The 14,023-nt window shown below is 42.5% G+C and overlaps 1 protein-coding gene across 24 annotated transcripts in view; it reads right to left on the bottom strand.

Moving 5' to 3' along the window:
* Positions 1-392: 392 nt before the first annotated feature.
* LOC106605530 (E3 ubiquitin-protein ligase UBR5) overlaps positions 393-14,023 on the bottom strand; it is a 46,592-nt gene continuing 32,961 nt past the window's right edge. For 14 of the 24 annotated variants that reach the window (XM_082975413.1, XM_082975416.1, XM_082975414.1 and 11 more), the window contains 17 exons: positions 11,467-11,639; positions 9,877-10,011; positions 9,282-9,496; positions 8,840-8,960; positions 7,991-8,375; positions 7,745-7,832; positions 7,038-7,148; positions 5,698-5,842; positions 5,326-5,456; positions 4,998-5,058; positions 3,042-3,220; positions 2,776-2,860; positions 2,507-2,662; positions 2,078-2,191; positions 1,570-1,753; positions 1,219-1,304; positions 393-1,105 (listed from right to left, as the gene is read on the bottom strand). In XM_082975413.1, the coding sequence (XP_082831539.1) occupies positions 893-1,105; positions 1,219-1,304; positions 1,570-1,753; positions 2,078-2,191; positions 2,507-2,662; positions 2,776-2,860; positions 3,042-3,220; positions 4,998-5,058; positions 5,326-5,456; positions 5,698-5,842; positions 7,038-7,148; positions 7,745-7,832; positions 7,991-8,375; positions 8,840-8,960; positions 9,282-9,496; positions 9,877-10,011; positions 11,467-11,639 (2,582 nt within the window). In that variant the 3' untranslated portion in view covers positions 393-892. The remainder of the gene's footprint in view (positions 1,106-1,218; positions 1,305-1,569; positions 1,754-2,077; positions 2,192-2,506; positions 2,663-2,775; positions 2,861-3,041; positions 3,221-4,997; positions 5,059-5,325; positions 5,457-5,697; positions 5,843-7,037; positions 7,149-7,744; positions 7,833-7,990; positions 8,376-8,839; positions 8,961-9,281; positions 9,497-9,876; positions 10,012-11,466; positions 11,640-14,023) is intronic. The other 10 variants (XM_082975432.1, XM_014201293.3, XM_082975434.1 and 7 more) reach the window with 8 other exon arrangements.

Genomic DNA, 14,023 nt, shown 5'->3' with positions numbered 1-14,023 from the left:
GTGCTTAGCAGCATCCCGCTCTACGATTGGTGCAACGTCATGGAAGGAGGAGTCCCTCTGAAATCATGACGAATTTCCTCATACAGACAAAGAATGATGGTCCTGGACTAGAACAGATTAATTGGGGTTAGTTATCATTATATTTGATTTAAAGCTATGCTCAATGGTAAATCACATATCTTGAACCAAACTGAACCTTAGCTGTCCACCTGGTCAAGTGGAGTGTGTGGCCTGTTTTATTGTATGCTTGGATGTATTTGCACATTCTAAATCATTGCAGTCTTAAATTCTCAAAACCAGGTCATCAGCATGCCTAGCACTTATTGTGAGAAGGTCATCGATTTAAACCATATTCAGAAATACATTCTACAACAATCAAGAGACTAAAGAGATAATTTGCATCCAAGTTTATTTTGAAATTCACTACTCCCCCTATACAAGAAAAATAATTACTTTCCACCAAGGCAGCAGCGAACTGTCAGTGATAGTAAGTATTCTGTTTAGGGCAAGGAACAAAATCATAATCACAGTGTTTTTTTTATACTTTTACTTTTTAAATACTTCTACTGCGATCCTCTTTGGCTGAGCTTCGGCACACAGTTTGCTGTTGAGCCAAATTCCTGGGAAGTAAAGTTTTAAGCCAATAGAGCGGAGGGCTTCAACTTTACAAAGCCAATGCAGGAATGTATATTACCTTCAGAACTCATTTTTTTCTTAAAAATAAAATAAGAACAAGCTGTCTGTGTTCACAACACAAACAAAATAACCGCCAGGGGAGCGACAGCATTTTTGTATTTTCTTCAAATTCCATAAAATTGTATAGACAAAAAACAAATCTACAAAAATGGAACTAGGTAAATATTACATAACAGGTAAACATGTTTGTCAACCTCTACACAAAACCAAAGTTCTTGGTCTTAATGGCTAGTAAGAGTTTCTGTTTTAGAATCTGTTTGGAGGAGTAGAGTGGCACGTAGAGGCGCGAGATGCAGGTGTTGGCCGTGGGCAGGTGCTGGTCGTCCGGAGGCCTGATGGTGATGGAGGGCATGGGCTGGAAGCCTTCCTCACTGGCTGGCAGAGACGGACTGGAGGTCCAGAAGTACACCTGCAGAGAGGGAGAGGAATCAGATTGTATTGGAATTTATATTAGAGATCGTGCAGATAAAAATGACATGTAATAAACTGGGACTGCATCAGGTAGTGAAAATAATTTCTTACCAGATCTTGCCTCTCAGTCATGCTCATCTTCTCCACGATGGACCAAAACCAGCGTTTAAACTGCAACAACTTATCAGCATTTTCCCCTGTTGAGATTCAGAGTGGGATAACAAAAATAAGTGACTCAATCATCAACCATAAACTCAAAACACATTTAAGTCATGTAAAAGTACAAACTTTGTTACAAGACTTTTAACTACATAGCTAAAAAAGTGTAAGGGTGAGGATCAATAACCAAAGGAAAACTAAATACATCCAGGTTTTACAGTTCTAGGATCAGGTCTCCCTGTCCATATAATCTTATTCATTGTGATCAAAAAGGCAAAACTGATCCTACATCAGCACTCATACTCTGAGATTCTTTGTGAATACGGGCCAAGGTCTTTGTACCAGATTCATCATTGAAGGAAGTGAAGCTGATGAGCATCTGCACGTTGACCTCTCCACAGCCGTTGACCAGCAGCCTGAAGTCCTCAGCTGTCAAGTCCTCCAGGGCATTCTTAGGAAGGACATCCAACAGACCCTTCCTCATCGCCTGAGAGAGACAAACCAGTATTAACATTAAACGTCAACATCATTACAGTACACACCCTTCCCTTTCTTATACATGTACACGCTACAATATGGTCCCTGTACACATCTAGGTTTATCCCTTCTCCAGCTTTAGACTGGACTGGTGTCCAATATTCTGTTTTGGAAACTCCTATGGTCATTGTCATGCCAAAAATAAAAACAGATCTGGGACCAGGCTAACTTTAGACCTAACTCAATACAGAATGCCCCACTTGGTTCCCCTTATTATAGAAAATGGTAATTCACTTGTATACAGTGCTACATGAGACATTACTGTACAACTCACATGAAGAGGTTGCTCGGCAACCACCAGCATCCTGTGTTCGGCGTACTTTCTCACGTATTCGTAAACGTTGAGAGGAGTCACAGGCATGTTGACCCCACCTGACAGCAGCTCCACCTGATATAGCCATGGACAGCATGTTAATAATATAATGCCATGTTTCATAACATTCTGTCACAATTAGACGGCAGAATAGAAGGCTTTTCAAAACAGTCAACTTCTGATAAATGCAAAACATTGCAGTTTCAAATGTTTAATGTCGCATGCACAAGTACAGTGAAATGACAGTTGTGACAGAGTGCATTAAAACCAGAGCATGCAGTCAGAGGCAATTGCAAGAATATAACGAAAAAAATATATATACTAAAAATCGGGACTGAAAATCTTCCTGAGTTGACTATGTGAAATATTCTCCCCATGAGTTATCTTTACCTGTCCAGCCCCTTCCTCCTTACACAGGTCTATGGCAAAGGCCACGTCCATGGCTGCAAAGACAGCTTCCGCCTCTCCAGCCTGAGAGTGACGGATCAACTGCCGCAGGCTCTCGTACATTACCGGGTCAAAGAAGGCAAAGTCATGCCAGTTCACCTGCTCACAGACACACACATACTGATGAGAACTATATCCGTGTACAAGTCCAGATACAGCGGTTTCCATATAGCAGTGTACAACAGTGCCCATATAACAGTGGTACTCATTACCTTTCTGCCGAGCAGCACCTTGATGACATGTCTGTTCAAGGTAATTGGACAGAGCTCATTCTGCAGCAGACACAGCCCTAGTATTCTGGAGAAGAAAAAAATAGATTTTTTAAAAATTAAATACTTGGAAATTCTTTGAGGTAGGCTACATAATATTTAGTTGTTTTATCCCTGAATACAAGTAAATATTGGCTGCACTCAAGATGGCCCCCTATTCCCTATGGGTCCTGGTTGCACTATAAAGGAAACTGGATACTAGGACTTACCTGCCGATGTTCCTGAAGCAGTTGAGCCTGGCCTCCGTGTTCTTGCCGGGCCGGGGGGAGTAGAAGCCTCTCTTCCCGGGCTGGTAGAACAGGGGAGCGTTGTCATCTCCGTCTTCAGGGTCGTCCAGCTCCATGTCCACCACACTACGGGTGGAGCCATGACGCTTACGGTTCTCCTGCTGCAACAACCAGGAAAATGAGGAACTTTATTCACAATTGACAATAATTGACAAATTATATTATTACAGCGTAAAATAATTAAAATCAGTGCCACCCAGTAAAATATAAGTGACTGGTCTTGAGAAAGGTTGCTAAGGCTGAAATGTTGACATTAACCTGTTAGGGCTAGGGGGCAGTATTTGCACGGCTGGATAAAAAAATGTACCCGATTTAATCTGGTTACTAATCCTACCCAGTAACTAGAATATGCATATACTTATTATATATGGATAGAAAACACTCTAAAGTTTCTAAAACTGTTTGAATGGTGTCTGTGAGTATAACAGAACTCATTTGGCAGGCAAAACCCTGAGACATTTTCTGACAGGAAGTGGATACCTGATGTGTTGTATTACCTTTAAACCTATGCCATTGAAAAACACAGGGGCTGAGGAATATTTTGCTTCCACTAGATGTCACCAGCCTTTACAAAGTGTTTTGAGTCTTCTGGAGGGAGATCTGACCGAACAAGAGCCATGGAACGATGATGGCCCATTAGACACCTGGTGCGCGAGTTCATGTTGGGTACCCTCGTTCCAATACGTTATAAAAGAGAATGCATTCGTCCACCTTGAATATTATTCATGTTCTGGTTAAAAAAGGCCCTAATGATTTATGCTATACAACGTTTGACATGTTTGAACGAACGGAAATATATTTTTTCCCCTCGTTCATGAAGTGAAGTCCGGCGGGCTTAGATCATGTGCTAACAAGACGGAGATTTTTGGACATAAATGATGAGCTTTTTTGAACAAAACTACATTCGTTATGGACCTGTGATACCTGGAAGTGACATCTGATGAAGAGAATCAAAGGTAATGGATTATTTACATAGTATTTTCGATTTTAGATCTCCCCAACATGACGGCTTGTCTGTATCGCAACGCGTATTTTTCTGGGCGCAGTGCTCAGATTATTGCAAAGTGTGATTTCCCAGTAAGGTTATTTTTAAATCTGGCAAGTTGATTGCGTTCAAGAGATGTAAATCTATAATTCTTTAAATGACAATATAATATTTTACCAATGTTTTCTAATTTTAATTATTTAATTTGTTACGCTGACTTGACTGCCGGTTATTGGAGGGAAACGATTTCCTCAACATCAATGCCATAGTAAAACGCTGTTTTTGGATATAAATATGAACTTGATAGAACTAAAAATGCATGCATTGTCTAACATAATGTCCTAGGAGTGTCATCTGATGGAGATTGTAAAAGGTTAGTGCATCATTTTAGCTGGTTTTATGGTTTTGGTGACCCTGTCTTTGAATTGACAAAACATTACACACAACTCTTGTAAATGTACTGTCCTAACATACTCTAAATTTATGCTTTCGCCGTAAAACCTTTTTGAAATCGTAAAACGTGGTTAGATTAAGGAGATGTTTATCTTTCAAAGGGTGTAAAATAGTTGTATGTTTGAAAAATTTGAATTTTGACATTTATTTGGATTCAAATTTGCTGCTCTTGAAATGCACCTGCTGTTGATGGAGTGCACTTACTATTAGAGCATAATATCAGTGGGTGATCATGAGGTGAATATTTATATTATGCTGTAGTAAACCTCTAAAAACAGCCACATTCAGAGAAATCTAACCAGTAAATTAATGTCCTAAGGCTGAAGGCCACATTCCTTTTATTCTTCATACAACTTTCTCTCAGGCATGTCTAATGACTTGTGTTCCTGGACCACAGAGCTGAGGCATGCTGGGACCGGAGACAGAGAGCTGAAGCTTACCTGTGCTTTCTCAGGAGCCTCCAGGAGACCCAGGTCCAGTATGCTGTCAGCACCATTTTCCCTTTGGAAGGAGAGAGGGGTTTTAGTCAGTGTATCCTTTATTTTTAATCAAACCAGGTTGTCCTATTGGAGGTAAAAAAAAAAAACACTTTCACAAGGGAGACCTGGCCAAGAGGGCATCCTTGAAATTGTGTAGGGTGACGATGCGTCCCAAACGGCACCCTATTCCCTATATAGCATTTGGGGCACTGGTCAAAAGTAGTGCACTGTGAGTAGGGTGCCATTTTGAGAACAAAATTAGAGTGGTGAATAGGACACTGTACTATACCTTCCATGTGCAATGAGCAGCTCCATGGCCTCCTCCACCCTGGCCCTGAGAGAGTCCTCACTGGCCAGGAGCAACAGCAGCTGGGCTGGGGAGAGCTCCAGCAGCATCCCTGTGATCTTACTGGCAAACGCCTGGAGAGGAAGGAACAACACCAGTCAGTCACATTATGTAGACTGTCCTGAGGTTTTCACTTATTCACCACCCATCACATACAGTATTCCTTGTTGATAGTGTGTGTGTGTGTGTGTGTGTGTGATATACAAAATAAAACGCATTATAGAATAGATAATGAATGGATACTGCATTTACAGATGATAGATAATTTAACTATAATTTATGCCCTCGTTTGATTGTTGTAAAGCTGGTAGGTACCGGCTGCATAGCGTGGACACGGGGGTACAGCCTCTCTCCCAGGGCCTGTCTGTGGGCAGGCAGGGGGTCAGGTTCATCACTGGGGTTCCCCTCCGAGGCTGGCCTGAAGGGCCGGGTGTCAATGGACAGCTGTCTCCTCGAGTCCCTGGAACACACACACAGAAGGGAAGGTTAGCTAGCACCCTCAAACGTTCTACACCATCGTGCCGACCCGAACCAAACTGGCCAGTGCAGGCCATTGTCTTACGCCAGATCGCGTCACTCCTACGCAATGCTGGTCCCTCAACCGATCGGTCTTGTAGGACGTGGAACTCATCTATAAAATTTGGATTTTGCTCATCCGCCTAACAGTAGTACCTAATTCTGAAAATCGCTCCGCTCTCGGTAGCTATGACGCCCTGGCTACTACGGCAAACCATGATCCAGCTAACAGCCCAGTACCAGCTTGTTTGAATGGTCACACAGTAGCTAGTTTAACAGCTTGTTGATGAAGTACAGAACCAAAGTTATTGAACTGTTCTAAGAAATCTGCATGCATCTGATTGACAGCTGCCATTGTGCCTCGCTACTTTGTAACATTTGGCCAACACGATAACGTTGCAGAGAGCAGTCAGCTGTGCTGTAGAACTCAGCGCGCTTATCACAGCAGAACAGATAGCACGAAAACTCATGTGCATTGCTAGAGCTAGAGGGAGTTTTCAGCATTGAGTGTGTGAACTGGTGTCAGCATCCTTGTCTTTTCATATGGATGGATTAGGAATGTTCGTACACATATAGAATTTCATAAATACGGATTCTACCACCACAATACACCTTCGCTAGAAATAGAATTAGGTTGTGAAGACTTGCTCATTACATTTTTGTTAAACATTAGCTACAGGTTTATAGTTTTTGGTAAGATTAACTGACTAGAGGATGAAAGAGGGTTCAGTGGACGATGTCACACCTTGGTAACATTTTTGAATGTTAGGACAGCATATTGTAGCCGGACTTCTTTTCAGCTATCCCATGAGTGTTTGCGAGATCAGACAGATCAGTGCAGACGGCCGCCATGTTATCCGACGTGAGACAATGCAGTGCAGGCCAGAAACTATGGTGGATGCGTAACCAGGTCAGCTAGGCTCGGCTCAGCTCAGTAGTGTACATTTTTTTTTTTTCAGTTGTGAGATGTATAAGGCTATAGTTACAACTTTCAAACTATGTTGCATTTGGATTGCTTTGTGTAACACCCCCAGCAACTGATAAGCAATTAATCTACAACGTGGTTGCATCAAGTTCCAAAAAATTCAACTCTGTGCACTAGTTGCAAGCAACAGCCAATCAAAATGAATGCTTCGCACATGATCCATTTGAAGGTTCGGAACTCCGACCCAGTTGTCATGTCAACACAGCTGTCAGTGCTGCGGGAACCGCGATCAAGGTTGGTAGAAGAGACATTAGCCAAACGGGAGCTGTAAATAAATATTGGCATTATGGGAAGTCATGGTTAAGGTACATGGTTTGGTAGTCAATAAATGTAATTTTTGAAGTGAACCCAGACCTCTCAGACCAGTTTCAACTAAAAATGTCCAACATGAACTGCACTAGCTAGCTTCGTTCATTGCTAGCTTGGTTAGCTCGTTGCTAGCTAGCTAAATAACATTTTCATTTTCACTATCTAGCTAAATTGTACAGCCAGCATTTTGTCCAAATCCATTCTTATACAATAACCATGCGGTTGGATAAACAATTTAGTAAAATCATGATGTACTGCAGCAGATGACATTAGGTGAGTTACGACTTCTCAAACCATATGACAATGCAGCTTCAATTTGATTGGCTGTTGCACACAATTTCAATCACGTTTGAGTTACTTAGTGTATCAGCAAAGTTGCTTGAGACGTCACTTGCGACCTCTAAATGCAACTAAATTTGCTTAAAGGTGGCTTTGTGTAACTCCAGCCTAACACATTAACAGATGGTCAAATGTTTTCTGAAAGGCAACATGTCCTAATAGCCCACAACACACTACAACCACAGGGTTGGTGGGCAGGGAGGTATGTCTCACCTGTCTCGGTCTCTCCTAGAGCCGGCTCGGAGCCCTCCACTCCTCCGCTCCCTCTCCCGGTCTCTGTTCCTCAGCCGCTGCATCAGATCTACACACAGAGGGAGACTTTAGGAAAGATATACATCTCTGTTCTATTCTGAAATTCCTCTTGCTTCCCCCAGAGTGGTGGTAGTAGTAAGTTATCACCACCACCATGTTAAACTGCCATTTGAGTTAATTAATAAATTGACGCTAGTAGTTTCATACTCAATGTCATACTTGAGTTGTAATCGTGATGACACGTACTGCTGGCCTGCATGCCCTTGCTGACGCTCTGCACACAGTCCAGGTTGGGCAGCTTGTCATTGGACAGGAAGGCCAGGGCGATGGCCGTGTAGAAGCTACGGGCCACACCACTACCCTCGCCCGGCTCGTCTTTGAAGGTGACCTTAACGCGGTGCACAGCCATGGGTGTGGTGGTGCAGCGCCGGCCAAAGTGGGTGTTGAGCTGCCTCATGGTCTGCTGGATCAGCTGGTCACGGTCACGGTCCACCTCCAGGGCCAGGTCACGAGACTGGAGGTTACGGAGTTTCTCCATCTCCCGGCGGAACTTAGACTCCTTCACCTCAAAGCCCCCCAGCTCGGTCAGGATCTGGGGACGGGATCAGACAGGCAGGATTAAATGTCTGGTTAGATCTTCAACTGTTTCTAATGTTTAACAGATGTTTTTTAAGTCCTGATCTCATCTTGGTCATTGTACTTTTCTTTATTACATGTTTGTCTGTCAAGATCTGGGGACAGAAATCTGTAGTGCCTTAGTGACTCGTCTACTGTAATAAAAACTTACATTTGGATCCGGGATTCTGATTGGTTGATAGCCATTAGTTATTCACGATAATCCACAGGTAAAGCCTTAACAGTTCCATTTGAATGATCAATGCGCTGTTCAACAGCTCAGCCAGGCAATTCAAACTTTCTAGCCAATCTTGATAATGCTATTTTTCTTTCTTTTGTGTCTAGCTGTATATTTTTGTGGATTTCATTGTATTAATGGTTTGAGGTTGGAGAAATACTGTAAATATAAGTGTTTAAACACCAATCCCTGAGTGTGCATACCGATCCAGGCTCTGCTCCAACATCCTCCATGAAGACGCGTCCGAACAGCTCCAGAGACAGACGCCAGCGGCCCAGCAGCATGTCATGGGAGATCACCATCCCCATAAAACTACAGTGGGGTCTGGAGAGGACAGAGATGATATACTTCCTGGTTAATATTACAGTGGGGTCTAGAGAACACAGAAGGCACAACGATGTTACGTTCTTGTTAATACCAAAGACGGGAGAGTAAGGAGCATTTACATATGCAGTTGTAATAGGCAAAGAGAGGGAGAGAATTGAGTGGGGAACATTTTTATTTATATAAGCTATATTCATTGTTTCCTTACTATATAACTATATTCATTGTTTCCTTACTAAAGCAAATCGAGAGCGAACTGAGAAAGCAAACCTAGATGGGATTTTCATTTATTTACTAGCCACTAAGACACGTGTACCATACCTAAAGGAAGGGAGCGGTGGTCCATCGCTCTCAGTGAGGCCTATTTCAGCCAGGAGGCTGCTCTTCAGCTGGGCAGCTAGGTCGTGGGGTGAGGGGCCTGGCTTTGGAGCCACTAGCTCCTGGTCCATGGGCTGGTCCTCTCGGCCGCGCTGACTAGTCTCCATACTCATCACGTTCTTCAGGTTGGCTGAGTAGGACATCTTGGTGGGTAGGATCTGTGGGATCCATGGGGACAACACAGCTGTGGTTATAATGAATGGTGCTATAATGAATGTTTTTGTTTTAGGATGGAAATGTACTGTGAAGACCGTGGCCCTGCACCAATAATTTGATGCATCTCTCCTTCCTCTTTTTCCTTCCATGAAGTACTAATCACTGATCTAACATGGATTGGCGTTAGCAAGCTTTCCAGATTGCATTGCTTTCACCAATCCAGTCATGTTAGACCAGTGATTCTTTCAAGAAAGCAGGGAAGGGGGGGGATGAGGAAAGGATGCATGTTGATTGAAGGGATGAGGGATAAAGGAAGGATGCATGATAAGCGTATTAGAGCAGGGCTGGTGTGTTGTCAGGGCGGGCAGTGCGTTATGTATACCTGAGAGGAGCCCATGTTAACCTCCAGGCAGCTGCGGTCCAGGGTGGCCTCGGCCAGGCCTTTGCTTGCTGTGTACGAGGACGAGTACAGGCCCTGACTAGGACGGCCAAACAGATCCTCCTTCCTTGCATTGGGCTGGGAGGTAGAAAAATGTAAAATAAGTTGCAGTGTCATATTATTGTAACAAAGTAAAAAACAGATTAGCAACGTATTGGTAGTGGTGGATTTATTGACTTCTAGACTAGATTGCACAGCTTGCTCCATAAAGGTATAAGTAGGCAAAGAAGCTCTATAGCTGTGTTTTAACATAATTACTGTCGTAACACAGGCTGTTTTGGGAGCCCGTTAGGACTTCACCTGCACATGTCACTTGAATTCCACTTTGTTATTTGAATCTCTCTTATAGGTAGTTACCAATCAAATGTTACATCAAGGTTCCGAACGTTCGATTTGCCTGCGGGGGGCAAGGAGACCCCCAGCTCCACTAAAACCATTGACAACTAAAATCCGTTTAAGGGGTTGTTAAATAAATGTTATAACTATTTGGTTTTAATATCATCACCTCTTGAAGAGTATAGTCAGAACTACACAGTTCAGATTATTCCACATTTCGCTCTGTCAGCGTTATACAGCAAGTAACTGCATGCTTGTCATGATCGGTAAACATCAATTGAACATGTAATTTCAGATACGTGAAGGTAGACTCACAATATCTCAATATTAGCCACCATTAATTGGATAATTGAATTAGAAGTGAACTATACCTGATAAGTATGAGAGGTTTCGGTTAATTTCCCATCCTTTGTGGGCTCTGCCTGTCAAGCAGCAGAAGGGCGCATTTGCCGATGTAAGCCTATTGTTAGCTGATAATGACTTACTTTGCAAGCCACAGGTACAAACTTTGTACACTTGGCTAAACATAGTGGTAAGTAGACCTTATGTACTTTTTTCTCCAACCAACGTAGGCCTACCTAGTGAAGTTACCTAACATTAACCCTTTAACATTTTTTTGGTGTTTAATCACAATTGCTGCTAACAGACATGATTTATGGACCATGTCAAATTGGCTAGCCAATAACAGATGACATCAATATGGCTAGTTAACAAGCTAACTTTCAGGGGATAAACTAAAAGTCTATATCGTTTCATTTACTTGGCATCTATAGAGGTGAAGACAGTAGTCCGAATGACAATTTGACAAGGACTTGCCGATGTCAAGCTCTTCCAAAAGCCTAACCTCTGATGAAGCAAGCTAAGTGAAACTTAGCTAGCTACATGCCAAATGATAGGCTACCCTGACGAATCTGAAAATACATGATCAATTGACGTTGACTGATCATGACAAGCATGCAGTTACTTGCTGTATAACTCTGATGATAGAGCTAAATGTGGAGTAATCTAAACTGTGTAGTTCTGACTATACTCTTCAGTAGGTGATGATATAAAAACCAAATAGTTAACATTTATTTTACAATCCCTTAAAAACAGCATGTAGTTGTCAATGGTTTTAGTCGAGCTGGACCGTAACGCTCTGCACTGTATTGTGACGTTTTATTGTTAACGACCAGTGCAAATGAAAAATGTGCTAACCTGCAAGAGGTGAGGCTGGTCTGCCAGGGGGATGGCCTCCGCCAGGGGGACCTCGAAGGGGTTGGGGGGGATACAGCCCAGGAAGGTCATGGAGTCAGAGCGCCGGAAGAACGGGTGGTTCTGTCCCATCTCAGCAGGGACCGAGTCATCCTCCTTATCCTGGAGCGTGGAACCTGAGAGGGAGAGAGGTCAGCACTGCTTCCCTGCATTTCTCCACACTGCAAAAGACCACTGGGAAAGACCAGCCAACAAGGAAAGACTGACCAAAAAACAACTATACATAGTTCAAATCACTACCCATCACCTACATCAGGGCTCTTCAACAGTTCCTGGAAAGCTACCGTCCTGTAGGTTCACGGCAACTGTAATCATACGCACCTGATTCTAATAATTAGCTAGTTGATCATCTGAATCAGGTTACTTAACTGGGGTTGGAGAGAAAACCGACGAGGGTAGCTCTCCGTGAACAGGTTTGGAGAGCCATGACCAACGGTGACGTGAAAAAGTATTTGCTCCCTTTCTGATTTTCTCTATTTTTGCTACTGAATGTTATCAGATCTTCAACTAAAACCTAATATTAGATAAAGGGAACCTGAGCTTACAAATAAAATAAGTAAACATTTTGGTTAACAAAGTGATGCAACACCCAATTCCCCTGTGTGAAAAAGTAATTGCCCCCTTACACTCAATAACTGGTTGTGCCACCTTTAACTGCAATCAAATGCTTTCTGTAGTTGTTAAGTCACTCACGTCACTGTGGAGGAATTTTGGCCCATTCTTGCATGCAGACCTTTTAACTCAGCAACATTTGTGGCTTCATGAACTGCTCGTTTCAAGTCCTGCCACAATGTCGTCTCAATTGGGATTAGGTCTGGACTTTGACTAGGCCATTCAAAATTTGTTGCTTTTTAACCATTTTCATGTAGAATTGATTGTGTATTTTGGATCATTTTCTTGCTGCATGACCCAGATGCGCTTCAGCTTCAACTCAGACAGATGGCCTGACATTCTCCTGTAGAATTCTCTGATACAGAGCAGAATTCATGGTTCCTTCTATTAACCTGTTATGGCTAGGGGGCAGTGTTTTCACGGCCGGATAAAAAAACGGACCCGATTTAATCTGATTATTACTCCTGCCCAGAAACTAGAATATGCATATAATTATTAGCTTTGGATAGAAAACACTCCAAAGTTTCTAAAACTGTTTGAATGGTGTCTGTGAGTACAACAGAACTCATTTGGCAGGCCAAAACCTGAGAAGATTCCATGCAGGAAGTGCCCTGTCTGACAATTTCTTGGCCTTCTTGATTATCTCTATCCATTACAGGGGATCTCTGCTGTTACGTGACACTTCCTACGGCTCCCATGGGCTCTCAGAAGGCGGCAAAAAGCTGAATCGTGGCTTTGCAGGCTCTGGCTGAAAAAAAGTAGCGCGTTTGGATAGTGGCTGGTCACAGTACTGTGAGACTCAGGCTCGTGCCCGAGTCGACCCCATGCTTTATTTTCTTTCGTCTGTTTACCTAAACGCAGATTCCCGGTCGGAATATTATCGCTTTTTTACGAGAAAAATGGCATAAAAATTGATTTTAAACAGCGGTTGACATGCTTCGAAGTACGGTAATGGAATATTTAGAAATCTTTTGTCACGAAATGCGCCATGCTCGTGACCCTTATTTACACTTCGGACAGTGTCTTGAACGCACGAACAAAACGCCGCTATTTGGATATAATAATGGATTATTTTGAACCAAACCAACATTTGTTATTGAAGTAGCAGTCCTGGGAGTGCATTCTGACGAAGAACACCAAAGGTAATCAAACTTTTCTAATAGTAAATCTGACTTTGGTCAGGGCTAAACTTGGTGGGTGTCTAAATAGCTAGCCGTGATGGCTGGGCTATCTACTCAGAATATTGCAAAATGTGCTTTCACCGAAAAGCTATTTTAAAATCGGACACCTCGATTGCACAAAGGAGTTCTGTATCTATAATTCTTAAAATAATTGTTATGTTTTTTGTGAACGTTTATCGTGAGTAATTTAGTAAATTCACCGGAGGTTTGCGGGGGGTATGCTAGTTCTGAACGTCACATGCTAATGTAAAAAGCTGGTTTTTGATATAAATATGAACTTGATTGAACAAAACATGCATCTATTGTATAACATAATGTCCTAGGTGTGTCATCTGATGAAGATCAACAAAGGTTAGTGCTGCATTTAGCTGTGGTTTTGTTTTTTGTGACATTATATGCTAGCTTGAAAAATGGGTGTCTGATTATTTCTGGCTGGGTACTCTGCTGACATAATCTAATGTTTTGCTTTCGCTGTAAAGCCTTTTTGAAATCAGACAGTGTGGTTAGATAAAGGAGAGTCTTGTCTTTAAAATGCTGTGAAATAGTCATATGTTTGAAAAATTGAAGTTTTTGTATTTTTGAGGAATTTGTAATTCGCGCCACGCCTATCATTGGATATTGGAGCAGGTGTTCCGCTAGCGGAACGTCTAGATGTAATTAAGACAAGTCATCCGGGTCCTGAGGCAGCAAAAGCATCCCCAAACCAT

Source organism: Salmo salar, chromosome 05, assembly GCF_965601325.2.
Source record: "Salmo salar chromosome 05, fSalSal1, whole genome shotgun sequence".
NCBI classification, from domain to species: Eukaryota; Metazoa; Chordata; class Actinopteri; order Salmoniformes; family Salmonidae; genus Salmo; species Salmo salar.
The sequence above is the reverse complement of the archived record's forward strand: the minus strand, read 5'-3'. Positions and strand labels throughout refer to the sequence as shown.